Source organism: Mytilus californianus, unplaced genomic scaffold (assembly GCF_021869535.1).
Source record: "Mytilus californianus isolate M0D057914Y unplaced genomic scaffold, xbMytCali1.0.p SCAF_4, whole genome shotgun sequence".
Taxonomy (NCBI): domain Eukaryota; kingdom Metazoa; phylum Mollusca; class Bivalvia; order Mytilida; family Mytilidae; genus Mytilus; species Mytilus californianus.
The window spans coordinates 46,291,594-46,304,390 of NW_026262690.1; the positions used below are offsets into that span (position 1 = coordinate 46,291,594).

Below are 12,797 nucleotides of genomic sequence, written 5' to 3' on the forward strand. Positions count from 1 at the left end.
TTTTTTATCTTCAAGTGGATTCCCAACACTAAACAAACCCTTCAAATACAGTGGTCTTTTAAGTGAAATCAAGATAATTGTTTATTGCACCTCCAACATGCATGTGCTAAAGCAGATTAAGAAAAATGTGTCAATCAAGATTAAATCTTTGTTGTTGTCATGACAAGTATATGATAAAAAGGGATTTCCCTTGTCTTATCAAAAATTTAAAAGTTATTCCATTTGGAACTTATTATTTTGACCCTGCATATCTTCCTGCTCTTTTCCCTTTATGTTCATTTGGTTTTTGGTAAATTTAAACCAAATAAAATTGAGAATGGAAATGGGGAATATGTCAAAGAGACAACAACCCGACCAAAGAGCAGACAACAGCCGAAGGCCACCAATGGGTCTTCAATGCAGCGAGAAAATCCCGCACCCGGAGGTGGTCCTCAGCTGGCCCCTAAATAAAATTGTGTAAGTATATTATCCAGGCTAGCTAAGAGAGAAGCTGCAGATTTGCATGGAACCAAACAAAAGTCTAATGAATATAAATACAATACTTGCCAATATTTCAGATGACTCTGAAGAAGTTGAAGGTGGAGAAGGAGATGGGGAAGGTGTTGTGTCCTACCATATATCCTCAGAAGTATTTTATTCAAGTTCAAAGGTTACCAGGTATTTATATTCTAACATAAATCTTACAACTGTTACTTTAATCTCTATATAGCTAGGTTTTAATGATTGAGATGATCTACACATGCAGTTTATAAAAGATTGCTGCTTAACAGTAAGTGGCAAGTATTTGAAATGCAATGTTTTGCACATGTTTATTTGAAAACTTTGGTAAGTTTTGACATAATTGTTTCTATTTCAGCTACCTTTGTACTAACCCATAAAAAAGATTGATATCTTAATTCTTTAAAATGTACTAAATGTGAACTTAATGGAAATGTCCATCATATGAACACGGTGAAGTCAATATAAATATATTTGTTCTTACACTGAATTAACATATTTTTATTAGTTTGACACAAGCGTTTTACTAGTACATATTTTGCAGTATGATTTTGATCAAGAGAGGACAAATACTTGAAGCAGACAAAGGTTTTCCTCAGCAGCTTCGTGTGATGAACTTAAGTGAAGGGTCTCCATATGAAACTCTCCATGCATATGTCAGCAATGCTGTTGCTCCTTACTTTAAATCTTACATCAAGGAAACTGGCAAGGCAGAGAGGTAGGAACAACTTATACAGTGCTACACTTTAAAAATGAAATATTACTGTACAGGCTGTATGTTTATAAAGGCAGTCTTCAGGTCATATGGAAAAAGATAAAGCCTTGATATAAGTATATTATTCATATAAATATTTGAATAACTGCATATAAGCACAGTGAAATTGAAAAAAAATGGTATATTTACATTTATTTATATCAATCATTTACTGTTCTGTCTAGGACATGCGCATGAAAAGATTCTTTTTTTAATTGAAATCATTACTGCAGTGGAATCTGTCTAAAGTGAACTTCTTGGGACCGATGATTTTTGTTTGGAGTAAACAGTTGTTGGTTTACACATGAATAATGTATAAAGAGTATTCATCAAATGTCATCGTAAAAAAATTTATTCAGACGGGTATGTTCTTTTGAGTAAAGTTTCACTGTATTAATAATGTATTGATAATTTTTCAGGGATGGAGATAAGATGGCACCAACTGTAGAAAAGAAGATATCCGAATTAGAGATGGGATTGTTACATCTACAACAGAACATAGATATCCCAGAGATAACCCTTCCTATACACCCAATTGTCATGTCTATCATCAAAAAATGTCAGGAGGAAGGAAGAAAGACCAAAGTAGAAGATTTTGGAGATAAAGTAGAAGATCCACAGTTCCTGAATGCATTACAGAGTGGTGTCAACAGATGGATCAGGGAAATTCAAAAGGTCAGTCAACAAGAAATATTATATCTTGCAGTAAAATATCTTTTTTGGTAAGGATGTAGTCCAGACCTGAATATTAATGGCAAGATTTCAAATCAGGCAGTTTTTCCTTAAATATAAGAAGTTTGAAAGATCTAAAGCAAATATGTAGAACAAAATTGTAAAATACAAGAATTAAAATTTAACAGACTAATGTGTTATGAGCATTAGAAGGATGTTATTTGATGGATTTATAATGCTTGATGATGTTGGAATGCTTAGGGCTGAAAAGTGCCCCATTTCTCATTTAGTATTAGGAAAAGGATTTAAGTAAACAACTCGTTTCCCATATCCTATTAATTATTCAATTGTAAAAATATGTCCATGCTGAATTGTTTAATATTTAACTTGAATTTAATTAATATTATTCATGGTTCAGTTTTATAATAGGAAAGAAAGTATATGGGGTATCCATTCATGGCAAAAAATCAGTATATGCAGAGCAAAATACACATAAAGCAAGGAACAGTGCTTCTATTGCTGTTCTTCATCTCAAAGTCACAGTGAGGCCTTTAACATGGAGAAAAAAAAACTCATCTCACTGCAAGTTTTAGACGGCCCCTAGCACTGAGCCGAATTTTTTACAAACTGACGATCACACCACAACTGTAAATTGAAGAACAAAGCCATGGAGTAATTTCAATAAAATGACAAAAAAATGTCTTTTTTACTTTGATGTAAACATGGTGTTTATATATGTTATAATAATATTACATATTCTGACTGTAATATTGCAATATTCAATAGCTTGTACTTTTGTTTCATTAATTGATATTTCTACTGCAGGTTACAAAACTGGACAGGGATCCATCATCAGGAACAGCTTTACAGGAAATAACTTTCTGGTTGAACTTAGAGAGGGCATTGTTGCGTATACAGGAGAAAAGGGAGAGCACTGAGATAGTACTAACATTAGATATTCTCAAGCATGGCAAAAGATTCCATGCTACTGTCAGTTTTGACACAGACACAGGTTATTAGGAATATACTTGTTTGCAATAAAAGTTTAAGATCACTGATATAAGCTGTTACAAATACCCATAAGATTTCATTTTTATGTACTTGACAAGATTTCTACGATTTCAGAATATGACATTTTCATCAATTTGCGAAAAAATGTGAAAATATTTCTAATATAAGAACATGATAATTAAAAAATTCAAAAGAATACATTAAGTCTTGATATATCTGTACCATATTGAACATAAAATTATCAATTTTAAATTGAATGTTTTATAGGACTGAAGACTGCCATGGCAACAGTAAATGACTACAATCAACTAATGAAGGATTTCCCTCTGAATGACCTATTGGCTGCTTCAGAGTTGGACAAGATCAGAGTAGCACTACAAGCCATATTCCTTCATTTGAGAAAGATTAGACCAACCAAATATCCAATTCAGAGAGCCCTCAGATTAGTTGAGGCTATATCAAGAGATTTGAGCAGTCAACTTCTGAAGGTAGTTTTTAATGGGAAAGGATTATATTAACCCTATGTACATTTAGTAAAATTTACACACATGTATAAGAAATAGCAAAAAATTGGGATAAAACGAAAGTTCAAAGAAAACTCTTTCAAGTCATTGCCTTAATCCTTAATACTTGAGAGGAAAAGTAAATTTTAAAAAAATATTCACAGTGAAAATATTTTGACTATCATTTTAAAATTAAAACATCATATAAAGACTTTATCCAATTTTGATTTTAAGAAATAAATGATTGATACTTGTTACAGGTTCTTGGGACCAGAAGACTGATGCATATAGCCTATGATGAGTTTGAGAAGGTGATGAATGCCTGTTTTGATGTGTTCGGTACCTGGGATGATGAGTATGATAGATTACAAGGTCTACTGCGAGATCTGGTGAAGAAGAAACGAGAAGAACATTTGAGGATGGTCTGGAGAGTCAATCCTGCACACAAACGTCTACAAGCCAGGCTCGATCATATGAGAAAGTAAGCTTTATTGGAATTAAAATCTATCTCAATTTTAATCTGTGTAAATTTGTGTCAGAAACACCTTTAATTTCATGTTCAAGTTTTCTCTATATTGATTAACTTGTTCAGGCTAAGTGAAGGACACTCTAATGTATACTTAAATTTTACATGCATAAGATTAAAAACAGTTAAGTTCTGTTCTGGATTTTGACTGATATCAAAAGAAAAGCTGTTTTTTTCTATCATTACTTTTGCATATCATTAAGAAAAATGCATAAAATAAGAATAAAAATTGATTTGTAGATTCCGTCGCCAGCATGAACAGTTGAGACAGGTGATTGTGAGAGTGCTACGTCCTACTACCACAAAGTCAGCAATCAGAGCTACAACACCAGCATCAGAAGAACCAGAACAAAAAATAGGTGAACCTATGGTTGATGAGGCTGCTGACGCAAATGCTATTGAGGTAATTATACGTTTGCAATGAAAGATTTAATGGAAATACTTACATAAGCTCTCTTTTATTTGATAAGATAATGAAAGATATAACAGTTACCGTAGTTGTCAAGTCAACGAATCACTACGGTAACCTAGAAGTCAAATTTATAACAGAAAGGATGATATTCAGAAGTGGCAAGCAGAATTTCTCTTTTCACAATTAGACAAAAATTAAAAGTGCTGCTGCAGAAAACAATGTTTCATAAAGATATGTATTAATATTTTTTTGAACTAAAATCAAATATGCTGAATTTGAGTTAATGACTGATGTTTTTATAATAATGCTGACTTTAGTATCAGTTTGTCCTTTCTTTTTTAGGAAGTGAACTTAGCTTATGAGAATGTTAAAGAAGTAGATGGTCTGGATGTATCTAAAGAAGGCTCAGAATTCTGGGAGGCTGCTATCAAAAGGTAATTTCTCAATGTGAAATATTAATATAAAAGTCTGAATTGGTAGGTTTAATTATCAAATTATGTGCTTGAGAAACATTTACACACAAGATTGGGGACGATGTTAGATTTACATTATTACCTCAAACTATATTGGTTAAGTAGAAAGATTTCACATAAACTTTAATTTAACTGAAATTTGTTTGATATTTCAGGTATGATGAGAGGATAGATCGTGTTGAGACCAGAATCACAGCCAGACTGAGGGACCAACTTGGTACAGCAAAGAATGCCAATGAAATGTTCAGGATTTTCTCTAGATTCAATGCTCTGTTTGTACGGCCACACATTAGAGGAGCCATCAGAGAATATCAAACTCAGCTCATACAGAGAGTCAAAGTTGACATTGAATCTCTTCATGAAAAATTCAAGGTAACACAACTCAGCATAAATATTCTTTAGGTGGCACTTCTGTAAATATAGAAAATGCAATTTCCCATAGGAACTCCTTTTCTGGCTAAGACTGTGCCACTTTTAACTCTTAAAGTTTTGTAAAAAATTATATTCTAGAATGGAAAGTTCATATGCACTACTATTTATTTCAATGATCAAAACATAGGGCTGTGCGGCATATTATCAACATTTATATGCCTCGAACTTCGAAAGAGTTTAGACTTATACTGAAATCCTGTACTACCCCACCCTTCACTTTGGGTCTTCCTCAGAATTCAATTAGGCCGCTATCCATGTGTATTTATACTGGTAAAATACCCAAGTTGTGTCTCTATGAGATGAAACATAGAGATCATATCTAAGAACCAGTAGGTAAACAAAACAAAATAACTATGAATATTATATATCTCCCCAAAACAGGTATGGTTTATGAAACAGCTGTATTTACAAAGTGCAACGTTTAACTAAAAATGTTTTCCATTCTGTTAGTTTAGAATAACACTGAAATAACAGTAAAAATTATGGCCATCTTCTTCATCTTCTCATAAAAGTAAAAAGTACATTCTAGATACATTAATAATGCTGTATTCAAAATAAATAAAGAATTTTATTTGTTTTCCTTTTTGGTAAAATATCAATAATTTTATAAATGATCATGTAAGTACCGAAGATGCAATAAATTAGGCCTAATCAATAAAAAAATCTATCATTACAGGTTCAGTATGCCCAGAGTAAATCATACAAAATGAGCAAAGTAAGAGATCTGCCACAGGTGTCAGGAAGAATTGTATGGTCCAGACAGGTAATGTGTATGAAAAAATTCAAGTTAATACGTAAATTTAATGCTGTAACAATGATAAATTAATAAGAAATTGTGATCTCATCAATATAAGTCAGGTGCCCAGGAAAAAATTTTACATTTTTATACGACCGCAAAAATTAAAAATTTTTTGGTCGTATATTGGTATGACGTTGGCGTCGTCGTCGTCGTCGTCGTCGTTGTCGTCGTCGTTGTCGTCGTCGTCGTCCGGCGTCGTCTGGCGTCGTCCGAAGACACATTGGTTTTCGCACTCTAACTTTAGTTTAAGTGAATGGATCTCCATGAAATTTCACCATAAGGTTCAATACCACGAAAGGAAGGTTGGGATTGATTTTGGGGGTTATGGTACCAACAGTTAAGGAATTAGGGGCCAAAAAGGGGCCAAAAATAAGCATTTTTGTAACTTTCAGACAATAACTTGTGTGTAAGTGTATGGATCTCTCTGACATTGTACCACAAGGTTCCATATCACAAAGGGAAGGCTGTAATTGATTTTGGGGGTAATTGCCTCAAAATTTTAGGAATTAGGGGCCAAAAAAGGGGCAAAAAACAAGCATTTTTCTAGTTTCATGACAATAACTTGTGTGTAAGTGTTTGGATATTTCTGAAATTGTACTACAAGGTTCCATATCACAAAGGGAAAGCTGAAATTGAATTTGGGGGTGATTGCCCGAAACGTTTAGGAATTGGGGGCCAAAAAGGGGCCAAAAATAAGCATTTTTCTAGTTTCCAGACAATAACTTGTGTTCAAGTGTATGGATCTCTCTGAAATTGTACTGCAAGGTACCATACCACAAAGGGAAGGCTGGGATTGAGTTTGGGGGTGATGAATCATAAGGGGGTTCAAAAAATTTGGGGGGGGATTTTTTTTTTTTTTTTTTTTTCTTTTTTTCCTTTTTTTTTTCTTTTAAAATTTTCCATTTTAAGTTGGTTATTTCTGATTTATATTTAAAAGCAAATAATAATGATATGGTAGGAGATACACACCAAACAGGATGTGTAAATTATTATATAATAAGTATTGTGCAATAGCAAGAAATTTTCAATTGCACAGTATTGCACAATAGCAAGAAATCTTCAATTGCACAGTATTGCGCAATAGCAAGAAATCTTCAATTTAACAGTATTGCGCAATAGCAAGAAATATCCAATAGCACAATATTGCGCAATAGCAAGAAATTGTCAATTGTACAGTATTGCGCAATAGCAAGAAATATTCAATTGCACAGTATTGTGCAAAAGAAGATACTTCGTATAAATTGCTTATTTCTTGATCAATTTCAATGGGGTTTTATTCTTGAATTCTTGGAGTTCTTTAATATGCTGAATCTAACCGTGTATTAAGTTTTTGGATTTTGGGCCCCGTTTTTAAATTGGTCCACATTGAGGTCCAAAGGGTCCAAAATTTAACTTTGTTTGATTTCATCAAAAATTGAATTATTGGGGTTCTTTGATATGCCGATTCTAACCGTGTATTTAGATTTTTAATTTTGGGTCCCGTTTTTTAAATTGGTCTACATTAAGGTCCAAAGGGTCCAAAATTAAACTTAGTTTGATTTTAACAAAAATTGAATTCTTAGGGTTCTTTGATATGCTGAATCTAAACATGTGTTTAGATTTTTGATTATGGGCCCAGTTTTCAAGTTGGTCGAAGTTGGGGTCCAAAATTAAACTTTGTTTGATTTCAACAAAAATTGAATATAAGGGGTTCTTTGATATGCTGAATCTAAACATGTATTTAGATTTTAGATTTTTGGCCCAGTTTTCAAGTTGGTCCAAATTGGGGTCCAAAATTAAACTTTGTTTGATTTCAACAAAAATTGAATATATGGGGTTCTTTGATATGCTGAATCTTACCATGTATTTAGATTTTTTATTTGTGGGCCCGCTATCAAATTGGTTCATATTGAGGTCAAAAGGGTCCAAAATTAAACTTTGTTTGATTTCATCAAAAATTGAATTATTGGGGTTCTTTGATATGCCAAATCTAACCGTGTATTTAGATTTTTAATTTTGGGTCCTGTTTTTTAAATTGTCTACATTAAGGTCCAAAGGGTCCAAAATTAAACTTAGTTTGATTTTAACAAAAATTGAATTTTTGGGGTTCTTTGATATGCTGAATCTAAACATGTGTTTAGATTTTTGATTATGGGACCAGTTTTCAAGTTTGTCCAAGTTGGGGTCCAAAATTAAACTTTGTTTGATTTCAACAAAAATTGAATATATGGGGTTCTTTGATATGCCGAATCTAAACATGTATTTAGATTTTAGATTTTTGGCCCAGTTTTCAAGTTGGTCCAAATTGGGGTCCAAAATTAAACTTTGTTTGATTTCAACAAAAATTGAATATATGGGGTTCTTTGATATGCTGAATCTTACCATGTATTTAGATTTTTTATTTGTGGGCCCGCTATCAAATTGGTTCATATTGAGGTCAAAAGGGTCCAAAATTAAACTTTGTTTGATTTCATCAAAAATTGAATTATTGGGGTTCTTTGATATGCCAAATCTAACCGTGTTTTTAGATTTTTAATTTTGGGTCCCGTTTTTTAAATTTGTCTACATTAAGGTCCAAAGGGTCCAAAATTAAACTTAGTTTGATTTTAACAAAAATTGAATTCTTCGGGTACTTTGATATGCTGAATCTAAACATGTGTTTAGATTTTTGATTATGGGACCAGTTTTCAAGTTTGTCCAAGTTGGGGTCCAAAATTAAACTTTGTTTGATTTCAACAAAAATTGAATATATGGGGTTATTTGATATGCTGAATCTAACCATGTATTTTGATTTTGGACATTGGACCATAATAGGTAAATTAAAAAAATTGAAGTTCTTAGACCACATTCTTTCTGTGTCAGAAACCTATGCTGTGTCAAATATTTAATCACAATCCAAATTCAGAGCTGTATCAAGCTTGAATGTTGTGTCCATACTTGCCCCAACTGTTCAGGGTTCGACCTCTGCGGTCGTATCAAGCTGCGCCCAGCGAAGCATTTTATTTTATATTTGTAAGAAAGTAATGAAAATAAAAAGTAGAGAAAGTTTTAAACAAGTTGCTGCTAGTTCTTAAAGTTACATACATTTTTCTGCTTCTGAATTTCTTGGTTTTCTGAGTTTGTTTCTTCTTCAAACAAGCTATAGTTATGATACTTGTGATTTATGGACAACATTATTTGCTAACAGTAATGTTTAGGAAGGTTTTTTACTTTTACAATCTTAAAATTCTTTAAATGTACATAACATTTAAGTAATCTATTCTCATATTGATAGTATTTCATTCTGGTTTGTACTCTTCTATCGAGAGCAATCAGAGGAAAATAAATGCTGTTGTGCAAAATGATCAAGTTCAAACTGTTTTAATTTCATAAAAAATTCTGAACTGTGTAACATTCCATATTTTACATGATTTATGGTATACATTTTACAGATTGAGTACCAACTAAATGCCTATCTAAGACGTGTAGAAGATGTTCTTGGTAAAGGTTGGGAAAACCATGTGGAAGGACAAAAGTTAAAAGCTGATGGCGATAGCTTTAGAATGAAACTGAATACACAAGAATTATTTGAAGATTGGTCAAGAAAGGTATAATGTTTTGTAAAAAAATGTTTGGTATTAAATATTGAATCATTTATATTGTGTAGGAATATTGCAAAGAACACAAAGCACTGACCATAATGAAATGTTTTGTTCTGAAATGTATGAAAATATATAAGGTTGCAAGGGTTACTGCCATTGTATATTTTAAGTTGTGTGGTAAGACATTTGTATGTGTCATTTAAAAGTTAGAATGTAAAAAAGAACAGATACTACACACCATGAAAGAAACATTTTCTATGCATTTTGAACTTTGATGTTAAGTTTTCACTGTCATTCCATAATTTGAATATTTCTATGCAGGTACAAGGAAGGCAGTTGGTTGTAACAGGAAGAATTTTCAGTATTCAGAGTGTGAAACATAAATCAATGAAGAAAGGAAATGTTCTTAGGTTGTTTGTCAACTTCCAACCAGAAGTTATCACCTTATCAAAGGAGGTACTGTATAGATATAGATAGCAATTAAATTTACATGCAATATAACTTTAATTAGACATGACATTTTGTAAATCATTAGGTCAGAAATATAGACATAAAAGCTTATATTTCAATATCAGAGTACTGTAAATTCAGAAATTATTGCGAGGTTTTTATAAATGCGAATAATGTGACTATGTGACTATCACAATAATATTAACTCGCATTCTAAAATCTGTATGTAGATTTTCCTGATATCACAATAATTAATCTCACATTTTTTGTCCATTCTTCAAAATCCATTAATAAATAAACGCAATAATTTCTGAATTTACAGTTTTATGTGCTTTATAATTTTCTAATATTTATGCAATTTTGTCATTTATTGAGCAATAAAAAATTGAAAGTTTAATTTCTTATCAAGTGTATATTTGTTTGAAGGTGAGGAACTTGAGATGGTTAGGATTCAGGGTACCACTTGCTATTGTAAACAAAGCACATCAAGCCAATCAACTGTATCCATTTGCAATCTCCTTGATTGAAAGTGTTAAAACCTATGAAAGGACTTTAGAAAAGGTTGGTACAAAATAATATACACATTTTATATGCAAATGTCTTTTGAGAATAACAGAAAAAATGCAAAAATATGAATTGATCAAAAACATAAATTTACTTTAGTTTATGGAAGAAAAAAAATCCTGAAAATAATTAGTGGATAAATGTATTAAGGAAAAAAGTGGAAAATCCTTATTGCAAGATTTGGTTTGATTTAACATTATACTCCTATATTTTTTTTCAGATTGAAGACAGACCGACAATAGTTTTGTTAGTAGCTGGACTCAGGAAAGAAGTACAGACTCTAATTGGAGAGGTACATTTTTTTATTTTGATTTTATGAATTAGAAGGTATCAAAAAAAATTCACTGTTTGTAAAATCTTCTATTAAAAAGATATAGAATTTCATTTTAATATTGTAGATTCATATATTTTCTTGTGTGTCGATTTTTGTTGATTGATGAAAACTTGCATTTCGTGGCTTTGTCAAAGTGTCATTTGTAATTAAATTCAAAGTTCGCATGTACCTGCGAAATCCACGAAATTTGGTATCCAACAAATGATAATGAATCCACACCTTCTAGAGATAATTGTACAATTGCAATGATTCATTAATAATAGGGATTACATTCTTACTTTCAGGGTTGTGCACTGGTTTGGGAATCCTACAAACTAGATCCTTATGTACAGAGACTTGCTGATACAAACTTTAATGTGCAAGAAAAGGTTTGTTGAAAAAGAAACTAATAATTTGAAAATTATTTAAATTTTATGAAATATATACACAAATGGTTAACATAATTATGTGAGAATTTGGTAATACTTAACCACTTTTCATGAAATTTTTATGTCCAATTTCTAATGTTTGTGATGATTTAAGACTGTCAGCTTGGTTTTAATCATATTCTTTTTACAGGTTGATGATTTGGCAGAGATGGAGTCTGAGATTGAGCTGGAGGTGAAAGCTTTAACAACATGTTCCTACAGTAACAACACATTCACAGAGATCCTGAATCGTATACAGAAAGCTGTTGACAACCTTAGTCTTCATGCATACTCAAACCTACAACAATGGGTTGCCAAACTTGATGAGAGAGTGAGTATTACTAAAAAAACTCAGGCTTGAAAACATATTTGAGTTACATTGTTTTGTATTTTGACATTTTATGAGAAAACATATTGTGTATCATAAAAAAAACTTATTTTTCAACAATTATATACTAAAAGGAAACATCAGCAAATACATCGTATATTATATGGAGACTGCTTGATGTTAAACTTTCTATTTTTTTTTAGGTTGAGGAAGCTTTGGCATTCAGATTAGAAGCAGGGTTGAAGGCATGGACAGAAGTTTTGAAAAAGAAAGCTGAAGATAAAGACGACACAGTTGACCAGTTAATGGACACTGATGCACCACAACAAGCTCATAAACCAGGTGGAGATCCACAAATCAAGGTATCATTGAAGTCTGTAATTGATTATTAAAAATATCAATGATAAGCTATCACATCAAAGATTCTGCAGCAAGTATACTTTTCAAACAGAAGAAGTAGTTTTTTGTCGAGCCTTCGACTTCTGTCGCAGAAAGCAAGACATAGGGATAGTGATCTGGCAGCTGCGTTAACAAACTTCTTAAAAGCTTAATATTTTAGAAGGTAGAAGACCTGGATCCTTCATACTTTGTATATAGATGCCTTATGTTATGAAGTTTCCATCTGTCATATGTCCATTGTCCTTACCTCATTTTCATGGTTCAGTGACTCCTTGAAAAAAAGTTAAGATTTTTAGTATTCTTAATTTCTCTCTTATTATGAGTAATAGGATAACTATATGTGGTATGTTCGTACCTTGCAAGGTCCTCATGTCTGTTAGACATTTTTCACTTGACCTCAACCTCATTTAATGGATCAGTGAACAAGGTAAAGTTTTCGTGGTCAAGTCCATATCTCATGTACCATAAGCAATAGGTCTACTATATTTGGTGTATGGAATGATTGTAAGGTGTACATGTCCAACTGGCAGGTGTCATCTGACCTTGACCTCATTTTCATGGTTCAATGGTTTAAGTTAAGTTTTTGTGTTTTGGTCTGTTTTTCTAACACTATGCAATAGTTCAACTATAATTAGTGTATGAAAATATTTTACGATGTACATGTCAGTCTGGCAC

At 32.1% G+C, this 12,797-nt stretch overlaps 1 protein-coding gene across 11 annotated transcripts in view; it reads left to right on the plus strand.

Annotated features, from left to right (window-relative positions):
* Positions 1-12,797, plus strand: part of LOC127738106 (cytoplasmic dynein 1 heavy chain 1-like) — an 87,894-nt gene that overhangs the window by 3,226 nt on the left and 71,871 nt on the right. For all 11 annotated transcript variants that reach the window (XM_052249215.1, XM_052249217.1, XM_052249220.1 and 8 more), the window contains exons 2-18: positions 558-657; positions 1,043-1,216; positions 1,672-1,927; positions 2,750-2,936; positions 3,203-3,423; positions 3,699-3,919; positions 4,205-4,367; positions 4,719-4,810; positions 5,005-5,221; positions 5,958-6,044; positions 9,491-9,646; positions 9,962-10,096; positions 10,517-10,651; positions 10,875-10,946; positions 11,273-11,356; positions 11,547-11,726; positions 11,927-12,085. In XM_052249215.1, the coding sequence (XP_052105175.1) occupies positions 558-657; positions 1,043-1,216; positions 1,672-1,927; positions 2,750-2,936; positions 3,203-3,423; positions 3,699-3,919; positions 4,205-4,367; positions 4,719-4,810; positions 5,005-5,221; positions 5,958-6,044; positions 9,491-9,646; positions 9,962-10,096; positions 10,517-10,651; positions 10,875-10,946; positions 11,273-11,356; positions 11,547-11,726; positions 11,927-12,085 (2,639 nt within the window). The remainder of the gene's footprint in view (positions 1-557; positions 658-1,042; positions 1,217-1,671; positions 1,928-2,749; positions 2,937-3,202; positions 3,424-3,698; positions 3,920-4,204; positions 4,368-4,718; positions 4,811-5,004; positions 5,222-5,957; positions 6,045-9,490; positions 9,647-9,961; positions 10,097-10,516; positions 10,652-10,874; positions 10,947-11,272; positions 11,357-11,546; positions 11,727-11,926; positions 12,086-12,797) is intronic.